Source organism: Conger conger, chromosome 8, assembly GCF_963514075.1.
Source record: "Conger conger chromosome 8, fConCon1.1, whole genome shotgun sequence".
Classification (NCBI taxonomy): Eukaryota; Metazoa; Chordata; class Actinopteri; order Anguilliformes; family Congridae; genus Conger; species Conger conger.
The window spans coordinates 26200003-26222403 of NC_083767.1; the positions used below are offsets into that span (position 1 = coordinate 26200003).

Here is a 22401-nt window from a genome sequence, read left to right on the forward strand (position 1 = left end):
GGAAAGGTGGGCGGAGCTAAGGAGAACTGAGCCAGCGCTGATTGTTGGATTGGACGCACCTGGAAGCTGGGGGTTTAAAAGCACAGCTTCACCATTCTGGAGACAGCTCACGTTAGCTCATGGCTGCACGGCGAATGCTCCTTCCTCGCGCTGGCATTGTGTTTTGTGTTTGGTTGTTGGCTTTTACACTTGTCCAAAAGGCCTGTATTTGGTTGTGTGCTTTGACACTTGTTTAAAAGGCTTAAAAGTCTTCATAAAAGAAGGTCATTAATAAATATTTGTAAATTCCTTCACGTTGTTGTTGCTGTCCATTTGAAGTTACGGCCAAATTGAGCCTTAGGTCGTAACAGGCTGCCATGTGCCTTTTACTAAGGAGTGGCTTCCGTCTGGCCACTCTACCATACAGGCCTGATTGGTGGATTGCTGCAGAGATGGTTGTCCTTCTGGAAGGTTCTCCTCTCTCCAAAGAGGAATGCTGGAGCTCTGACAGAGTGACCATCCGGTTCTTGGTCACCTCCCTGACTAAGGCCCTTCTCCCCTGATTGCTCAGTTTAGACGGGCGGCCAGCTCTAGGAAGAGTCCTGGTGGTTCCGAACTTCTTCCATTTATGGATGATGGAGGCCACTGTGCTCATTGGGACCTTCAAAGCAGCAGAAATTTTTCTGTACCCTTCCCCAGATTTGTGCCTCGAGACAATCCTGTCTCGGAGGTCTACAGATAATTCCTTTGACTTCATGCTTGGTTTGTGCCCCGACATGCACTGTCAACTGTGGGACCTTATATAGACAGGTGTGTGCCTTTCCAAATCATGTCCAATCAACTGAATTTACTACAGGTGACACTCCAGTTAAGCTGTACAAACATCTCAAAGTTGATCAGTGGAAACAGGATGCAATTTTGAGCTTCATGGCAAAGGCTGACTTATGTACATGTGATTTCTTAGTTTTTTATTTTTAATAAATTATTAATAAAACATTTTTCACGTTGTCATTATGGGGTAGAATTTTGAGGAAAAAATTGAATTTAATCAATTTTGGAATAAGGCTGTAACATAACAAAATGTGGAAAAAGTGAAGCGCTGTGAATACTTTCCGGATGCACTGTAAATCAGGGGATTATTAGGTGGCAGGTGGTTGAAAGTGCTAGTTTGGGAATTAATCAGGACACCACTGAACAATGTGCAGTAGCAGTAAATAAGGCCAACAGGATGCTAGGACACATAGCCAACAATATTGAGTATAAATCAAGTTCTACCCACCTTACCATACACTTGTCAGACTGCACTGTCAGTACTGTGTGCAGTTGTGGGGAGTGCACTATGAGAAACATATAGAAGTGCTGGAAAAGGTTCAGAGAAGGGCAACTAGATTGATTCCATGTATATAGTGGTTTTGTACTAAATAAATACAATTTAGAAAAATCTATTTGAGTGGTGGAGACTTCCCCTGATTTTCCTTGACTATCAATACACCAATTAATTCATAATACTCATTACCATCAGATATAGCCAGCTCCCAATTAGGCAGTTAGGCAAGTATATGTGCTTTATGTATTTATTTTTATTTGCATTATTATTATATGAAAACATTTGCAGACATGTAGACTTTTTTCTCCGCACCCACACTTGGAAATTTGACTTGAATGGAAAAGATCTGCAATGTGGAGATTGTAGCGTAAACAATCTTGAAGCGCAGGTTCTTATTGCTGATTATTCTGAAAGCTAACGTGATTGATAATAGTGGTGTATCTTTTGTGTTATGTGTAGGCTAGGCTACTTGGTGATTAAAGCAGATTAACGGATAAATTAAATTTATGATTTTCATTGCATCTCTGCTTCCGAGCCTGAGCTAAAACTCCGGAAGTAGAGTACGCTTCCTACAGGAGTGGCTTAACCAAAAAACTTACTGGATTTGCTGTTCACAACATCACAATAAGCAGTTTCTGAGATACCCAAACCACCCTGTCTGCCACCAACAATCATTCCACCGTCAAAGACACTTGGATCACATTTTTTTCCCCATTTTGATGGTTGATAAGAACATTAATTGAAGCTCCTGATCTGTATCTACATGATTATATGCATTGCCCTGCTGCCACATAATTGGCTGATCAGATAATCACATTAATATGTAGGTGTAATGATGTGCTTACGAGTGTATAATTGCACAAAACATGTCCACAGTTTGGAAATATTTCATGATTTGTGACAGAGACCCAAAAATAACCATTTGCCAACTGTGTTCAGCTGAAATATCTTGAGGCGGTATATCTGCAGAAAAGTTTAATTTACCTCTTGAAATCATGACACCCCAAACAGCATGTACCAAAAGGAAAGACAAAGTTCCTCCTAGTCATGGGCGGTTCTAACGGGGTGGCCGGTGCCACCCCACAGGTTGTCAGTCTGCTTTTACAAAGACAGTCTTTTCCGTTTTGCTGCCACTATATAAAAGCTTCCAAATGTGCATCAAAAGCCCTCCTGTCAGTAGTGCCAATCCGATTGGCCACCCCATTGGCACGTCATTGGCTGTTTTGCCTGTCAATCTGTTTTTATAAAAGCACCATTTTTCCCGTTTGCAAGGCTGGAAAATGTTCTGCAAAAATCGTGACAGGACAGCTTGTATGGTGAATTTATTTCTAAGTGAAATTTGTAAGCCTTTAAGCTTTATTTTGCTCTTGTCAGGGTGATAGGTTAAACATTTTGAATGTTAAGGTTGAAGTATCATTGAAATATCATCATAAAATAACATCAAACTAGCTAGCTAGCTGACGTTAGCTAGCGTTAGCTGACAAAATTGAAGACAAGTGACTAGCTAGCTAGTTAGCAAGCTAACGACCGTTAGTCCCAACAAGAAATAAATTACTTGAAATCTGTGTGTTTCATATAATATGGCCCCCTTGTGTACTAGCTAATTGGTCAACTAAATCTTTATAGCCAAATTGCTAATTTGTCTAGTTAGTTAGGTGACATAGCGTTAGTGTTAAATTAGCTAGTAGAATGCCAGCACGTATTAATGTTTTGCTGTTTATCGCACGTAGCAGGACAATATAAGGTATTTACAATTGCTTTTCCACAAAAGAAAACTGTCATGCCTATAAACAAAACAGCCATTAGGAAAGTTAGCTAGGTTGCAAACCATGAAGCCTTATTGTCGTGCCTAATTAATTGTCGTGATTATGGAATTCCAGGATTTCAGTGTTCTATGTGTAATGTTGATATTGTAGATGTTGTCTTAAAGGATGTATTAATATTAGGAAATGTATATTACATTTGTGGGTATGAGTGTGTGAGTGGTATGTGTGCCCTGCAACGGACTGGTGACCTGTCCAGGGTGTATTCCTGCCTTTCGCCCGAGTTAGTTACAGGTCAGAGCATTATTTATTTTAATAAATCTCTAAAAGATGATCATACACATTCTTGCTTTGTTCAGAATCACATTCTCACTAATGCATGTGTTACTTATCCAGTCACTTCATGTTATTCTTCTTCTCCATTTGAAACAAGCCTGTAAAATGGTATTATGTAGGTGTACCATGGCAGGGATTGCTCTACACTATGCTCTGTGACTTTAATGGCCTTCAAGATATTTGTTTTTATTCTTAATCCATAAACATCTAATTGTCTTAGATTACATCATATATTGTTACCATATGATATACTACGTAATTCAGTTTAGTCATTGGTGCAATTCTGAGGCTCTTCAGTTCACTGTCCTCAGGCAGTGTGGCATGGAATATGGAATAGAGTGCTCCGAGTCCCAGAGCATTCTATTCCTTATTCCATGCCACACTGCCTGTTTTTGCACATAGCGCACCAAAGAAAAAGGCTGTATGAAATAAACAACGCCGATAATGAGCTATATTTTATGTCCAAACATATGGGAAACCTGTATACTTTTATCCTAATACAATTATTCGAATTTCTTTTCTTTTTATTGAGTAATACAATTTTTTATGAAAAATGTATGTGTCAAAATTATTGGCACCCTTATAGATCATTTTAAATAAAACCAAAGAAAGTTATCTGCAGTAAAATTCTACTTATTTAAGTTAATCTCAGGCTAAAAGAACTGTATTATGGCCTTCCATCACTTCCTGTTTCCCTAGGGTATAAAAATGAGGTAACGCACATGTGAAATCCCTTTGTCATCCATCACCATGGGGAAAGTCAAAGAACTGTCAAATCAAAAGCGACAGATGGTTGTTGACCTACACAAGTCAGGTAATGGGTAAAAAAAAAAAATACATCAATGGTTAAACAAACTGCTGCTAGGGCAATACTCAAAAAGTTTCAAACATCTGGAACAGTTGCAAACTTGCCAGGAAGAGGGCGCAAGTGCATGTTGCCCTCCCGCATTGTGAGGAAGCTAATTGGGAGGCAAAGAAGAACCCAGGGACCACGAACTACAGACTTTAGTTGTGTCTTGGGGTCTCAAAATCAACCACAAGATGCCACCTCCATACCAACAGGCTCTTTGGAAGGGTCTGGAGTTTGCGAAACGTCATTGGAACTATGACTGGAACAGGGTGCTATGGTCAAATGAGACCAAAACTTTTTGGCCATGTACACAGTCAGCATGTTTGGTGTCAAAAAAGGGATGCATACAAGGAAAAGCACCTCATACCTACCGTCAAATATGTTGGTGGATCATTGATGCTTCGGGGCTGTTTTGCTGCCAGTGGTTCAGGGGCTCTTGTTAAGATCAATGGCATAATGAATTCCACGAAGTACCAGGACTTTTTAGCCAAAAAGCTGGTTGCCTCTGCCAGGAAGCTAAGACTCGGCCGTAGGTGGACCTTCCTACAAGACGATGACCCCAAACATACTTCAAAATCAACAAAGAAATAATTCGATGAAATTGCAATGGCCATCTCAGTCTCCAGACTTAAACCCTATCGAATTTCGATAGAAGAAATTCAGTCGATAGAAGAAAGGGCAGTCCATCAGCGCAAACCTAAGGATATGAAGGATCTTGAAAAGTTCTAGATGGAGGAATGGTCCAAGATCCCTCCAAATGTGTTCTCTCCAACCTTATTAAATATTATAGAAATGGACTCAGTACCGTTATCCTTGCCAAGGGAGGCTGCGCCAAGTACTAAAAACAGGGGTGCCATTCATTGTGAAACCTTTTTTTAAATTTTTATTAATTAATTTTTTTTTTTTTTTTTAATTTGATAAATGTGTCATTTTGGTCGATTCCATTGAATCATTAATAAAGTAAAATATTTTCCACATGTGAATTGATCCATTTTTGCTTGCAGTGATGAATTGGGGAAGAGTTAGCCTATGTCATGACCTGCTGCTAGCAGTAATCTAGTTTTAGGATAAACTACCTCTTACATTTAATAGTATTCTTGTAAGTTACTGAAACACTTGTATTTGAGAATTACCAGGCTAAATGGGTTTCTTTGCCTGTGCCAGTGTATATCTGACCACTCCTTCATCTCTTTTTCTCTTCCACTCTCCTCCAACACCCGTCTGTCCCTCCCACCATCCACTGTCACCTGTCGCCGCAACCTGCTATCCTCACCTCCCTACCATCCACAGAGTCTTTCGCTCGACTGTCTCCCGACGAGAGTTTAAATTCTCGCTTTTGGAATTTTTCCCAATTTTTCCTGGCAGAACACCTCTAGCTCAGAAATATACTTCTGCCTCTTTGCAAGTACGGCAATCTTTTCACAGATTTTCGATAACATTCAAGTCTGGGGACTGTGGTGGCCATTCCAAAACAAACATTCCATTCATCCGTATTTCCTGGAGCTACTTCATGGTTGATTTTGAGGTATGCTTGGGATCAGTGTCTTGATGGAATACCCAACCTCTCTTCAACTTCAATGTCTGGACTGACCTTCGAACATTAGCTTCTAGAATTTCTTGATATTTTGGTGGAATCCATTCTTCTTTCCAATCGCATTTCCTGTGCCCTCAGCTGCCACGCAACCCGAAAGCATAATGGATCCATCTCCATGCTTAACAGTTGTTCTTTCTGGCAGCTCTGCCATATAGGTCTTTGTTGTTTAAAGTTGTATTATTGTCTGCTACTCTTTTTTGCAACTGTTTTGCAGTAATTTTTCCATTACATTACATTATTGGCATTTGGCAGACACTCTTATCCAGAGCGACGTACGACAAAGTGCATACCCATAACCAGGGATAAGTTCGCTGAAAGACCCTAGAGGGAAGTACAATTTCAACTGCTACCTGTACAACAAAGATAAGGACGAGGGCCCTTTTTTTTTTTTTTTTTTTTTTTTTTTTTTTTTTGAGAACAAAGAAACAAACAAACAGAGCAAAAGTGACCAAAGTTAACTATCCAAACACTGCTTACCTAGCCAACTAAAAATACTTAATTTGTAATTTGTGGGTTCTTCTGAGCATTTCTCACCAGGTCTCGGGCCATTCTATCTGAAATCTTTTTTGGTCTTGCAGACCTTGCCTTGACTTCAATTGTTCCATTATCTTCTATTTTCTAATAATGTTTCTGACAGTGTAAATAGACTTGAAGACTTGAGAGTTTTGTAGCCTTCTCCTTCTTGGTGGAAATGAACCATCTTCATCCTTGGACTGTTTAGTGCAACCTATGGTTGTTAACACCAGAAAGAACGGCCACTGCAGTTGGATACTTTAGAAGGCATGGAGTTACTTCTGAATAAAAAGTCCAGCCCTGGAATTATACTCAGCTGACTCATTGAAGTGAGTAAGTCACCTTGGTCTTCTTAAAAAGTAACACAGAGCCGTTTTCTCTGTTTGTTTTAATTTATAAAGAGTAAATAATGAAAATAAAAAACAATTACTTGCTTTAAGATTTGCAGAGATGTCTCATGTTTAACCATCAGTTCAGGTTTGCTTTTGATCACATACAGATTCATTGCAACAGATATTTAAACCAGGGTGCCCAAATTTTTGCATCCCACTGTAACTGTTTTTATATTTACACCATTTCCATCGGTTTCCCTGTCTAAAATAGCCCAGATTTATTGTGTTGCCACCACGAGACGATGTTATGTTACTGTATTTCACACAAATGCTGGACATTAACCTGTCCACGGAATTTTGAGTGCACAACATTGTCTGTAACAAAGTTCTCAATAGCAGCAGATTGGGCACATTTCATGTCAATCAAGTATATTAGGCAGAAGCCATAGAGAAAGGGAAGAAAACATGTAGAATTGTAATTTTAACCAATGCATTTAAAAAAATATATCTACCAGCCTGCTTGCCAGCATGACTACAGACTGCTGGACATTTAAATGGTTGGCATTTTATATAGCGCCTTTATCGCATGTTACTGAATGTTACGCTCATGTTACTGAATATTCAAACGAAGCTGGATAAGTTGCAGTACACACATGGGGCGACATGGCTCAGTAAGAGCAGTCGTCTGGCAGTTGGAGGGTTGCCGGTTCGATCCCCCGCCTGGGCTGTGTCGAAGTGTCCCTGAGCAAGACACCTAACCCCCAAATGCTCCTGACGAGCTGGTCTTGCCTTGCATGGCAGCCAATCACCGTCGGTGTGTGAGTGTGTGAGTGTGTGTATGAATGGGTGAATGGGTGAATGAGAAGCATCAATTGTACAGAGCTTTGGATAAAGGTGCTAAGTGAATGAAGTTGTTGAAAGTGAGTGAAATGAGTGAGTGAAATTCAGTGATCTTATCCATCTAATTTTAAAGATTTGAAACAATTAATATTACTTGTCAGTATGTACATTGGTAAGTCAAGATTCTAAGGTTTCTGTCAATATGTTTGTTGCATCTGTATGATAAAATCTCACAAAGTTAATCATCCAGATATAAAGGAAAGTTGACACCGCCAACCCCAGAGGGTTCACAGGCTGAAAAAGACTTGAGGGTAATAGTTGACCAAAGCCTTTCAGGGTCTAGTCAATGTGTGGTAGCAGTAAATTCCAACAGGATGCTAGGGTACATAGTCAAGAGTGTTCAATAAGTCTAAGGAAGTTATACTCACCGTATACCTCTTGTTAGACCACACTTGGAGTACTGTGCAGTTCTGGTGACTATAGGAAAGATATAGAGGCACTGGCAAAGGTTCAGAGAAGGGCAACCAGATTGATTCCATGTGTTAAAGATAAGAGCTATGAGGATGGACTTAAGATGCTTAGTCTCTTCAAGCTTAGTAAAAGGAGACTTTTGGATTTGATTTAGGCTTTTAAATTCATTAAAGGTGAATTATAGGCAAGTCTTCAGGGTGAGTTCGTTGGCAGTATGAGAGGGCACAAATGGAAATTGGCAAAGGAGAAATTCCGTACAGATATTAGGAAGTATTTTTTCACACAGCGAGTGGTCAATGTGTGGAATAGCTTGCCAGGACTTGTAGGCAGAGACACTGGGGGTTTTCAAGACCAGGCTTGATACGGTGCTAGCTTTTAGGAAAACTAAGCAGCATGTACACTTAGGGGTAGGAAAAGGCAAGCATTCCTGGGCTGAATGGCCTGTTATTGCCATTACCTTATGTTTTGTTATGTTAATATGGCGGCCAGCTGTCTTGACATCACATGAAATTTTATACATTTGATTGCACATGCAGGATTTATCATATCATAATGAGGTTTTGACTTAAACTCATGACATGGGTAGATATTCAACCATGAAGAATGTTTTTTCACATCCCTAGTGAGTGGATGTGTGAATTCATGCTCCTTTGCGTGTGTGTTTGTACTTTTTTGTGTGTTCTTGCGTGTGCGTGTGCGTGTGTGTGTATTTGTGTGTAACTATTGTCCTGCTTTTGTGTCCCTGTGAGTAGCACCCTGGACACACCTCTTTTGGGATGTCTGTCTTCAATCTTAGCAATGCCATCATGGGCAGTGGGATCCTGGGCCTGTCCTACGCCATGTCCAACACAGGGATCCTTCTGTTTGTGTAAGTGTAACTCAATCTTACCTTTGTGCAGATACACTGTTTAACCATTTTCTGTATAACTAGCTCCACCCATCTCCCCCTGTGCTGCTGCTTCTGTAGGTATAGTACCCTAGCACAGTAAAATACCTGCTCTTTTCTTCCAGGGTTAGGACAAAGACCATAACAAAGTAACATGCATTCCAGTGTGGTTAGGAGTCTATTTCAGACCACATTACTTTCTGCAAGGCTCTGCCTCAGATTGGAGCAGTGTCTTAAGTCTACTGGCTCCCCAATATGATGAAATAGTTGAGCCTATGGCCTCATCTTGCAAGTGGGAAGAGTCCTTAGTGCACTCACCAAAGAAAAATAAATCCACAGATTCATGAAATCCACCAGTATCTGGTGAAGTCACACAAAGGGTGGCTTATGAGAGATGCTGTTCTTCTTGCATCTATGGAAACTGAGTTTATGAGGGTGATATGCAGAACTATTAGAGATCTATTAAGAAAAATGTAAGCGGTGTACTCTGGTGTGCCTTATTGTTTCCAAATGAATGGCTAAATTGCCAAACTCGTGTTTGCATCTTTCAAGTGGGAACTACCATTCTTCATTGCCATAGGGTCTAAGATATCTCAGGGGCCAAATACCTGTGCAGAACCTCTCAGAAAATGCATAAACTGTCCATGATGCTTTAAAATGAAACATTGGTACCACATTGTAATCTGATTTCGGATACATACTGCACCTTACAAAATCAAGTAACTGAACTGAACCAAAAGAAAAAGAGTATTATCAGCGCAGAATAAAAGGGGTTCAATACCATGGAAAAAAACTATGGAAAGTGTTGAAGTGTGTACCCATAATGGGTAGACAGTCTATTACAGAACGTTTATAACTAAACCATTGGCAAATTATTTTAACAATTATTTTGTATAAAAAGTTAATAAACTAAGGTGTAATATGGGAATGGAAGAATGTCATAAATCGTGTACACTCATTGAGAATCATATTATGAGAGGTAAAAAGTATAAGTTCGAGTTCAAACAGATTGATACTGACAAGTTTGTTATGCTTCATTTCTGATGATAACTGATGGTAAATTACGAACATTAGCTATTTACATACAGTCTCCTTCAAAAGTATTGGAATAGCAAGGTCCAATGAACAGTTTTTGCTATACGCTGAAGACAGTTGAATTTGAGGTCAAAAGACGTACGTTTTTTCTAGCTTTGTTAAACAACTTGGAGCATATGGCCTTTTGTATCAGAGCAAAAGTATTGGAACATATGACTGAAAGGTGTTTCTTACCCAGTTGTGTCCTGTTAGATTGATTGGTTAAACAATAAATAGTTCTGAATGGTTTCAGTCATGGGTTTTTTGGAAGAAAAGCAGGCCCTTTTGAAGGGATAGCTTGTACAACAACTTGGAATGTCCTAAAAAAAAAAAAAAAGTGGTATACTGAGCAACAGACATCAAACAGGTTGACCAAGGAAAACAACAGCAGTTGATGACAGAAACATTGTGAGAGCTAGAAAGAAAAACCCCAAAACATTAGACAATGACATCAAAAACACCTTCCCTTCTGCCTTGTGGAGATTATCTCAATCAACTGTTCGAAGAAGACTATATAGAGGCTATACCACAAGATGCAAACCACTCATCAGTAGTAAGAATTGGCAGGCGTCTTCACTTCCGGTTATGGTGGAGCAGGCAGCTTGAGTGAGCTCCCCTCCTCTCGCCCCATGAATGAATTAAATCCCGACTAATCGATGCACCATAGATCTGGATAATAACACAGAACTGGTGGACGACATGGACATTTGAACATTGCATTTGAACATTTAGTGGACGAGTATGTGAATAGTGTGAGCTCTAACGATGCCAAGCATGCTTAGTGAGGGACCAAAAAAATGATGATTTCCTCAATAATGAGCACCTTCGAATGCAACACAATGTCTTGCAAGAAGTCCTGAAGGGCATCAGGAGTTATTGGACCTCAAATGCAGGAGAATGCGAGAAATGTCATATTCGTGGGGATAAAGGAGGGCGAGAATGAAAATGACGAAGCAACTGAGGAAGTGGTCGAACGCTTCATGAAGGACTTGCTGAAGATGAACGACCAACAGGTCAGTGAAAACTGTTTCATAAGAGTGCATAAATTTGGCCATAAGACCTAACCCCTTGTTGCACGACTGTGGTGGCACAGAGCAAAGTGGGCTCTGTTGGAGAGAGGCTGGGAGCTTAAAAAAACATTATCCATGAGTGAGCAATATCCAACAGAGATTTTGGACAAGACTATCCAATAATGCAATAAAATGAAGCGTAGGTCCAACTGACGGTGACTGCTGTGATTGGACTGGACTACATGCTGAGACCTTTTGGACATTTTTTCAGGTTTTTACCATACTTTAAAAGATGTTTTTGTGAATTTTTTCCCTTTCTATTGTTTATATGATCATTAATATTGTTATAATTACTACTATAGTATGGTTTTTTTTGTAGTATTATAGATTTGTGGTCAGCACTTGTGATTTGCTACATCACTTCTATTATAATCATGACTGTTGATAGAAGGGAGGGGGAGAAGGAAGGGTAAGGGAAGGAAAAAAGAAGGAAGGAAGGAAAGAAGGGTAAAGGAAAAAAGGAGAAAGGAAGAAGAGGAAAGGTGAGAAAGGGGGGGAGAGATATGGGTATCCAAGTAGGTAATGACTCCCTTAAAGTCAACAATAAGTAAATTACTCAGCATATCATACTGAATTTAAATAAAAGTTTTTTTTGTTTTTTTTTCCTTCCAATTCCTTATCTCTAGTTCAGTTTTTTCTTTCCTCTGGAGGCGTTTGAGGTGCGATCCCAAAAGGAGGGTTCCAGGATGGGGGTCTGGAATGGGGAATGGGGAAGCTCTTTTTTTGGGTAGGAAATGGGAGAACAGTTATCAATTTACTAGGTCGCTGGCAGCCAAATTATTCTATCTACATAGCGAAATATGATCTTAAATATCTAGCTGTATATGGTATCTGGGGTAATAAGCTTAGCAAGCTATAACTGCAATGGATTGGCAGATCACAAGAAACAACAAAGAAATATTTACATGGCTAAGAGAAAAAGAACACCCATTCAGTACCATTTGATGAGGTTTCGTGGAAAGAAGAGTGGGATGGGCCAATTCAGCCTAAAAGATACTAAATAGATGTCTAGAAAAAATATAGAATATGTATTACTTTCCTCACAACCTGATTTGCAGGGTAGATTTATCATTTTAAACGTACAAATAGATGGAAAAAAAAGGATATGCCTTATAAACTTACACTCACCGAGCACTTTATTAGGAACATTTTTACTTTATTACACCTACTTATTCATGCGATTATCAAATCCGCCAATTGTGTGGCAGCAGTGCAATGCATACAGTCATGTAGATAGAGTTCAGGAGCTTCAGTTAATGTTTACATCAACAATCAGAATGGGGAAAATAATTGATGCAAGTGACTTTGACCGTGAATGATTGTTGGTGGCAGTTTCTCAGAAACTGCTGATCTCCTGGGATTTTCACGCACACTAGTCTCTCGAATTTGCAAAGAATGGTGCAAAAAACAAAAAGAATACAGCGAGCAGCAGTTGTGCAGACCGAGACGCATTGGTAATGAGAGGTCAGAGGAGAATGGCCGGACTGGTCAAAGCTGACAGGAAGGTGGCAGTAACGCAAATAACCACACATTACAACAGTGGTATGCAGGAGAGCATTTCTGTACACACAACACATCATAACTCTTTAGTGGATAGGCTATAGTAGTAGAAGTCTAAAAAAATAAGTCTAAGAAATACCTGATGAAGTGCTCTCTGAGTGTATATGGACCAAATACTAATTAACTGCATTTCTTGAAACAAGTGATAATGTACAGAATCTGCAAGACACATTAAAAATAATATTATTATGGTATTTTTTTATTATTTGGGTTTTAATACGCTGTTAAATTGGAAGATAAACAAAAAGAGCTGAAACTATTATTGCAAGAAAATGCCTTTGAGCATAAAGCAAAGTGGATGGAGAAGGGACATAAATGTACACATTTCTTTTTTGACTTGCATTTCTACAGGAGTTTCTATGTTGAATCAAAATTGATGTCAAGTAATGGAGTAACAATGATTACCAATTGATATTTTGAAGGAAGAAGTTAATTATTTCTCAAATATATTCTAATTTTCATCACTAATTACACCACTTAAAGCTTTTCCCTGAGAATTGTGGGGAAAAAACTTACTAATATGGAAAAAAAACACTTAATTCTTCCCTCTAGGGTCTTTCAGCGCACTTATCCCTGGTTATGGGTATGCACTTTGTTGTATGTCGCTCTGGATAAGAGCGTCTACCAAATGCCATTAATGTAATGTAATGTAATGTAATGAACTCCTTTCTGGAATTAAATCCTTTAAGCCTGGTAAAACCCCAGGGCTGGATGGTATTCCAATTGAGGTATGCCAAATGTTCTATGAGTATATTAAAGAACCGTTACTTAAATTATTTAATTTGACATATTACACTGGTAGTCTATCCAATGCCCTACAAGAAGGTGTAATCTCTTCACTGTACTTTACAAGAACTGAATGGTCAATATAAGGACGCATAAAGCTTCAGTGTTGTGTAGGGGTCCTCGCACGGGACTCCAAATTATGTAGGGTCCTCGCACGGGCCGCCAAATAACGCAGGGATTTTACTCTCTACGAAACTGGGGCGCCAGTTAAACGTTGTGTAGCAGTATAACTGCAAAAAGTAATCAGTCTCATAAAATTACTATTATCAGAAATATCTAACCACAAATTTAGTATTTTAATTAATAATTAAAATAACCAATATTAATGATTAAACATACCGATAACCTGAAGGTTGGAAGTTCTTCGAAAGACTGCTTTAACTCGGCTCTCATGTCTATGTGATTCCAAAACGGACACCGGGGTTTAATAAAATATATTTATTTATTTATTAAACACAGAACAGATAAACTAACGGGAAGTTAGTAAGGAAATTTGTAGGTTAAGTTAGGGCGTGGTATGTATGTATGTATGTATGTATGTATGTGTGTGTGTGTGTGGGCGCGTGCGAGCGCGCGTGTCGCTTGAACAAAGGAAAGGTGGGAGTAGCTAGCTTGAGTAAGCTAGAGTTCTGGGTAAGGTAATGAGTTAGAGTTAGCTGTGAGATGGGACTACTTGAGTAGTTTTACTCTATGCGCAAAAGACGGCGAATCAATTCACGTACATATATATGTAGCTAACCTAACACATTACAATAGTAGGATGGTAAATATTGAAACACAGATTCACAAAAACAGTTAAGACTAAACTAAACACTGGCTATGCCTGAATGTTTGTTCTCTTACTGAGTCCATACGCATTGGATCCAAAAGACGTGCTGTCCTTATAGGAGCCGCGATGGTGCTGTGAATGCGTGTCCTGGAGAGATGCGCAGGCTGGGGCGTCTTAGCCGCGCGCTGTCGTCTGGTCCACTCGGTTGCTGGAAGGATGTTCGCTTGTCCTTTTTCCGGGTGGAAAAGTTTGTTGCTGTTGTTCGATGGTGAGCTTTGCAGGAGTAAACTGATGTAGCGTTCCGCGTACACCAGTTTCCACTCGCTATAGGCCACGAAGTTACCGCGAGGTAACTGGGTGTGTCCGTAGGCCTGGTAGTGCGCTGTGCAGCATTCAGCCTCTGTCCGAGTCTCGGAGCAGATGAGCTGAAGCGAATGGCCAAAAAGGGTGCGTCGAAGAGAAGAAGCAGAAGAGGCAGAAAAAGCAGAAGAAGGATCCCAAGAACGTGTCTTGCTCTTATACGGGACCGTTTATTGCTCCCGCCATTACGGGATTGGCTGAACCAAGTTAGACGTCATTCGTGGTGGACGTCGCGGAATTTTCCTGTGGGAATGTGGAAGTTGTAGTCCCTACATCCCCCCTGCGGTCTCAGGATGCGGCTGAAGCCAGTGTTCCTTGAGAGCACAAAAGTCAGTTCACAGTCCACAGGTCAAGTACATTGGGTCGGTAACACAGTTCACAACTGACTGACAAACATCCAGGCATTTATCAACAATTAACTAAACTGGTCTAAAACACATGATACAAACAATGTGAAACACTAAGGTCAAACAGTGAATACATTGTCACAAAACATAAGAAACCTTGGTGAAAGGGTTAGTCGTTTTGTTAGTTCAGGTGTTTTGTTAGTTATTGGATGGTGTCCAGAAGGTGGAGCACCAACAGGAATGACCCAGCCATGAAAATGTTCAGATGATGTAGGGGTCTAGGATGGAGAGGCTGTAGCCTTTTTGGAAGTCTTGTTCAGACTGACCAATTGTTCTAGTCCCTACAGTCAGGTTGCTGACGAGGGTTGTCATCTGAAATATGTGGGGACATTTTCAAATTAGGGCAGCTTTCTGTATCCAAGCTTAACCTTATGGCTGTGTCATCAGGAAGGAAATGGAGAGGTGGTCTCATTTCTAAATGATGTGGTAAGCTCACAAGTGGTCTTGTCTTGCTTGGGGAAGAGGTGGAGTAAGGCAATATACTTGTAAAGATTACACTAGTTTCTACATGCAATACTTTACGATGGTTCAGTAGGTGTAGAAAGAAGCAATGAACGTTTACGAGTTATGACAGGTGTCGGATTTGACTCTACAGCACCTACTTACGATCTGCGTTTGCTGCTGCTACATGCAAATGTAAGTGGCTGCTATAAACTACCAGTTTATTTTGCCACCCCCCTTTGGTAGGAAAGGTGTGCAAAAGAAAGTGGTCAAAGCTTCAGCTGGGAGTCTGCCTGTGAGGAGACCACGGCTATAGATCAGTCTTATTCAGTCTTTTGATGGAGGTTGAACAAGACCAGATAGCTCTTTGGAGTGGTTACTCAAGGCATACACACTACTGAACAGGTTAGAGGCAGGTTAGAGGCTTTAGTTGTCCTCAGAGGAACTGAAGAAGCTCTCTTCAGACAAGGTATCTTCCCTATCAGAGTCATGCTGGTGACTCTGAGGCTTGGGCCTACCAGGTCGGTCTTCTCTCCAATTCCGGCTGGAATCAGAGTGTGAGAAGCGACCACGGTGGCTCTTAACCGGGAACTTACTCACATGCCGTTGTTTTGAGCCATTAGCCTTTAATGAGGCAACTTGGGAAGTGCTGGCGGGCTTGGTTGGAACAACGTGCTTAGCTGTTTCCAATATCTCATTCCTGGGCACAATCCTTAAAGTGTCCCAGACCATTTGGGCTTCATTTCTTAATTCAAGGGCTGAGTGTTGGCCCCTTGAAAACAATGAAACATGAGTTCGGACACAGGGGTGCAGGTTGTGCACAAAAAGGGATTTGAAGGCTTGATCTTCATCTAAGCCTGGTCCGTTTCTGCCCTGGAAAAAAGCATGTTTAAGCCGTTGGTAAAAGTCTTTTGGTCGTTCTGTACGGCTATGTTTAACCTCCACAGATTTGATCATGGCCGTGGCCTGATCAAACCGTGGCAGGTACTCCGCTACCAACGCTTCACAAACCTTGGGATAGCTGGAACGAACCTGTGGTGGAAGTTGTTCCATAAATGTATGGATCTCTCTGGTAGAGGTTTTCCATACAAGTCGTACCTTTTCTCGATCGGTTGCCCTGGGCAGATCCGAGAGACAGTGTTCAACTTCTCTCAAGTAACTGAATGTTAAATTCGGAGTCCTTGGGGTCAAATGTGTGGACATACTTCGCCATGGCCTCTAGCTCCTCAAAGCGAAGACTATGTGAAGTTGCACTAGTCTGCCTGTTTGGAGAAGGAGAGACTGAAATCACATTTGAATGTGAATGCGTTTCATGCGGAGCTCGACGTCCTCGGTTTGGTTTAGGGAGCGGAGCTACAAAACAGTCATTCTCACAATGGTTGGCAGAAGATGAATTGTCGCTGTCAGTGTACTGTACAGAGCTGTCACCTATCCTCTCAGTTATAAAGGGAAAGCTAGCGGGATTAGCGTTGCTTTTTGTGTGCCCAATTAATAACGCTAGATCTCCTCTACCGTGTCCACGGGAGGGTTCCCTGACCTCCTCACGAGAGGGGTGGGCATGGAAGGTGCAGTCCTGTACTTGCCTGACTGTTTCTCCCTTGCGGAGATGGACCACCGTTGGGATGGAGTCCCCCCTTTCCCTCTCCAGGGAAGAGGTGGGCAAACCATTGCATGGGTGGTCAACAGCACTGCAATCTGAGGAGACTGACGAGTCTCCATCAGAGCAAGCTGTGGAACCGGGATCTGACAAACCCGAATCAATTTGTGACCCCCCTTCCCCCGCCTTGTGGTGTAAGGAGGAAGCAGGAGAAGCTGGAGTTGGGCAAGCCTGAGAAAGCAGGCTTACAGAAGAGAGTGGATGTGGTAGCTTGTGGCATCCACTCTTCAACTGAAATAATTCCTCTCTGTAGGAACAAAGATCTGATTTGGCTGAATGCAGATCACGCAAGTATTGTACTGCTTTCTTGCCAACAGTTTGAAGCTCAAGTAAAACACTGGTGTGTTGTCCTTTGAGGTATGCCATCTCTGATTCTAAGTTTTTGTTGCTCTGAAGAGCAAGACTAATCTGTCTGGCAAAATTCAGGACCAGACAACTTAGAATTGGGTCTTTTGACTGGGTGGGGGAGTGACCTTTCTCGTTGATTTAAGGAGAACATTTCTTTCCTACAATCAGTGAGGTTCATCTGATTCAGGAAAGCTATGTAGCCAGGTGCTAAACCTTGGGCTAAAAAGGAAAGGTACTCATCAATAGATATGGGTTCCATATCTCAAGCCAAATAAAGCTAAAAGCTAAAATCAGTAACTTAAGAGGGTACTCTTGAAGTGAACAATTTGACAAGGGCCTTGAGCTCCTAACAGTTGGTAATGAATTGTTCCCCAATATCACAATCCAACATACAAGTTGTGATGAAGGATAAAGAATTTAAAACGCTCTTTGATTATTCTCTAACTATAGTACAAGGTAGCTGTAGCATCACACAGGGACTCGAGTTGCACTAGCGGTACTGCAATGCAACAACCGCAAAATGACCGAACATATGGCGGATATTCAGACCGTAAAATAGGAACTGTGATGCTCATCACATTAATCCTAAATACCAGAATGTGATTGGTTGAAATTACAATTAAATTTGGATTTAAATGTAAAATTCGATTAATTATTAAAATTAATTTGACAAAGTAATTATAATTAATAATACAGTGCGGCTAATAATACTATTATTGATAATACGTATTATACCGGAAGGTAAATGCCAATCAACAAACTGCCGTGTAAGATTACGAATGTAATGCCACAATGTTACACGAGGGGGCAGTATATTGAGAAAGCGGCTCATGCAGGCTTTCAAAAATGGTACAAGGGTGACATCTAGTGGTCTTTTCAGAAAATTGCACTTGTGGCTATTTAGCTGAGAACCAAAGAATGCCGAGAATTCGTTCTGGAGTCACGTGACGTGATATGAGCCAAAGCTCGTCTTTCTCACGCAGAGCTCCAAATTAGGATGGGGAATTCGTTATGAAGTCACAAGACATGAAATTTGAGCCAAAGCTAGTCTGCCTCACACGGGGCACCAAAATATGTTGGGGTCCTCGCACGGGACTCCAAATTATGTAGGGTCCTCGCACGGGCCGCGAAAATATGTAGGGGTCCTCGCACGGGACTCCAAATTATGTTGGGTCCTCGCACGGGCCGCCAAATAATGCAGGGATTTTACTCTCTACGAAACCGGGGCGCCAGTTAAACGTTGTGTAGCAGTATAACTGCAAAAAGTAATCAGTCTCATAAAATTACTATTATCAGAAATATCTAACCACAAATTTAGTATTTTAATTAATAATTAAAATAACCAATATTAATGATTAAACATACCGATAACCTGAAGGTTGGAAGTTCTTTGAAAGACTGCTTTAACTCGGCTCTCATGTCTATGTGATTCCAAAACGGACACCGGGGTTTAATAAAATATATTTATTTATTTATTAAACACAGAACAGATAAACTATCGGGAAGTTAGTAAGGAAATTTGTAGGTTAAGTTAGGGTGTGCACGCACGCACGTCGCTTGAACAAAGGAAAGGTGGGAGTAGCTAGCTTGAGTAAGCTAGAGTTCTGGGTAAGGTAATGAGTTAGAGTTAGCTGTGAGATGGGACTACTTGAGTAGTTTTACTCTATATATGCGCAAAAGACGGTGAATCAATTCACGTACATATATATGTAGCTAACCAAACGCATTACAATAGTAGGATGGTAAATATTGAAACACAGATTCACAAAAACAGTTAAGACTAAACTAAACACTGGCTATGCCTGAATGTTTGTTCTCTTACTGAGTCCATACGTATTGGATCCAAAAGACGTGCTGTCCTTATAGGAGCCGCGATGGTGCTGTGAATGCGTGTCCTGGAGAGATGCGCAGGCTGGGGCGTCTTAGCCGCGCGCTGTCGTCTGGTCCACTCGGTTGCTGGAAGGATGTTCGCTTGTCCTTTTTCCGGGTGGAAAAGTTTGTTGCTGTTGTTCGATGGTGAGCTTTGCAGGAGTAAACTGATGTAGCGTTCCGCGTACACCAGTTTCCACTCGCTATAGGCCACGAAGTTACAGCGAGGTAACTGGGTGTGTCCGTAGGCCTGGTAGTGCGCTGTGCAGCATTCAGCCTCTGTCCGAGTCTCGGAGCAGATGAGCTGAAGCGAATGGCCAAAAAGGGTGCGTCGAAGAGAAGAAGCAGAAGAGGCAGAAAAAGCAGAAGAAGGATCCCAAGAACGTGTCTTGCTCTTATATGGGACCGTTTATTGCTCCCGCCATTACGGGATTGGCTGAACCAAGTTAGACGTCATTCGTGGTGGACGTCGCGGAATTTTCCTGTGGGAATGTGGAAGTTGTAGTCCCTACAGTTGTGATGCCAAAATATTAGCAAAGTGTATAGCTCTCCATATAAAAAGGGTATTACCCAGTATAATTCGATACAAGAATTATGATCATTCTGGAATTTTACACCGGTGATATATTGGTGACAATATATGACAGTTATTTGAGATTATTTGGCATTATGAAACATCAAATAAAGCAGGCCTGATATCCATTGCTGACTTTTTCAATTTTGATGACTCATTAATTAAATGGGTAAACGTTACAGTGCAAGATGTAAAATGATAAATAATGGTAATTTCTCAGCAAATATAACACTGTTAACTAGGGTCAAACAAGGCTGTCCCTTATCACCTTATCTGTTTATAATAGCGATATACTGTCAATTATGATCAGAGCAAACTGTAATATCAAAGGTTTAGAAATCCACAGTCTGAATACAAAGGTCTCAATGTATGCAGATGACACATCTTCCCTTAGAACCACAGTTGTCATGTTGACAAGCGCTTACTGAACTTGGATTATTTCTCTAACCATTCTGGCATGAAGCCCAATTATGATAAATGTACCATTTTTAGGATTAGGTCTCTTCAAGGGAAAAATTTCACTTTGCCCTGTAATCTTCCAATAAACTGGACTGATGGACCTGTTGATATACTGAGTATACATATACTTATAAATAGGAACAAATTGATGGAATAATAATGAGTTCATAATAAATGTAATAAAATGGAGTACTGCAACCATGGAAAGGAATGCCTTTTACTTTATATGGTAAAATCACATTGATAAATTATCTTGTGCTATCTTAGTTCACATATTATTATATGTCCTTACCAACTCCTGCTAAATCCCTTTTCAAATTATATGGTTAAATTCAAATGTTCTATTTGGCGGTAAACCTTTCTTTTGAAAGAAAATGTTTGATAATGGGGTAGTATTTATCAGTAATATTGTAAATAAAGCAGCTTAGTTGAGTATTTGGTTATATATGCTCTCTGCAAAATTTCAACCAAAGGATGTCTGCCCTGCCATTAAAATGGAAAAGGAAAATGAATAATGGTAATACCCCGTTATTAGTTTGTCGTCCAAGTATTACACATTTGAACTGGTTAAAAAGATAAACAAAATGATTTATACCTTCTACCTTAAGTCTAAATCATTGATAGCAACCTCATATATACTTCATATATACCAAATGAATTGCCCAATTCCATGAGACCTAGTTTTTAAGCTCATACAGTACTGTGCAAAAGTTTTAGGCAGGTGTGAAAAACAGCTGTAAAGTAGAAATTGTTAACTGATAAAAAATAAAGTATGTGAACAGAAGAAAAATTGAAATCATATCAATATTTGGTGTGACCACCGTTTGCCTTCAATCCAGTATCAATTCTTCTTGGTACACTTGCACAAAGATTTTGTAGGCATATAGTCAGGTGTGTGACCAAACAGGAGCTAATGATAATCAATTTAATATGTAGGTTGAAACACAATCATTAACTGAAACCGAAGCAGTTGTGTTAGAGGGTTAAAACTGGGTGAGGAACAGCAAAACTCTGCTTCCAAACTGAAGACAGTTTAATGTCAGAAGTCATAAACCATGGCAAGACTGAGCACAGCAACAAGACGCAAGGTAGTTATACTGCATCAGCAAGGTCTCTCCCAGGCAGAAATTTCAAGGTTTCCAGATGTGCTGTCCAAGCTCCATTGAAGAAGCACAAAGAAATGGACAACGTTGAGGATTGTAGACACAGTCGACACAGGTCGGCCAAGGAAGCTTAGTGCAGCAGATGAGACGCATCATGCTTACTTCCTTCACAATCGGAAGATGTCCAGCAGTGCCATAAGCTCAGAATTGGCAGAAACCAGTGGGACCCAAGTACATCCATCTACTGTGTGGAGACGTCTGGTCAGAAGTGGTGTTCATGGAAGAATTGCAGCCAAAAAGCCATACTTCCGACGTGGAAACAAGGCTAAGCGACTCAACTATGCACAGAAACACAGGAACTGGGGTGCAAAAAAAATGGCAGCAGGTTCTCTGGACCGATGAGACAAAATGTGAAATATTTGGCTGTAGCAGAAGGCAGTTTGTTCGCTGAAGGGCTGGGGAGCGGTACAAGACCTACCTGCCGAGTTCCTTCAAAAACTGTGTTCTTCTGTTCATTCACTACTTCTGTTCATGCATTTTGTTCATTGATAAAAATAAACTATTAACATTTCTATTTTATATTATATTATATTCATATTAGCGTTCTTATTTTGCAGCATTTTTTCACACCTGCCTAAAACGTTTGCACAGTACTGTATATAAAACCACAATCGACTCGTCAGTAAGATACAATTTAAATTAATTCATAAATTTAAAACAAAAACAGATGCTAAGCCTGTGGGGTATTGAACAGTCTAACCAGTGTAGATCCTGCCAGGAAGAAACCGAAGAACAACATTAAAGAATTTATCCATCGAACACGATCAGTAGAATCAATACAAATAAATTAATTTGAATATTTCTTTAAACGTCAGATTAGTGTGGAGGGCTATATTGCAAGAAGAAATTACGAACTTGCGGAACATTTCACAAGATGGGAAGCTGTCGGAAAAGAGGGCTGGGCATTGCCTAGAATAAATATCAGAAATCTTAAGTATGAGTATATGTATATGTCTGAATAATATAAGATGGT

The 22401-nt window shown here is 40.4% G+C and overlaps 1 protein-coding gene across 3 annotated transcripts in view; it reads left to right on the forward strand.

Moving 5' to 3' along the window:
* The window catches only part of slc38a4 (solute carrier family 38 member 4), a 101648-nt gene that overhangs the window by 40293 nt on the left and 38954 nt on the right, over nt 1-22401 (forward strand). For all 3 annotated transcript variants that reach the window (XM_061251194.1, XM_061251192.1, XM_061251193.1), the window contains exon 4: nt 8758-8873. In XM_061251194.1, the coding sequence (XP_061107178.1) occupies nt 8758-8873 (116 nt within the window). The remainder of the gene's footprint in view (nt 1-8757; nt 8874-22401) is intronic.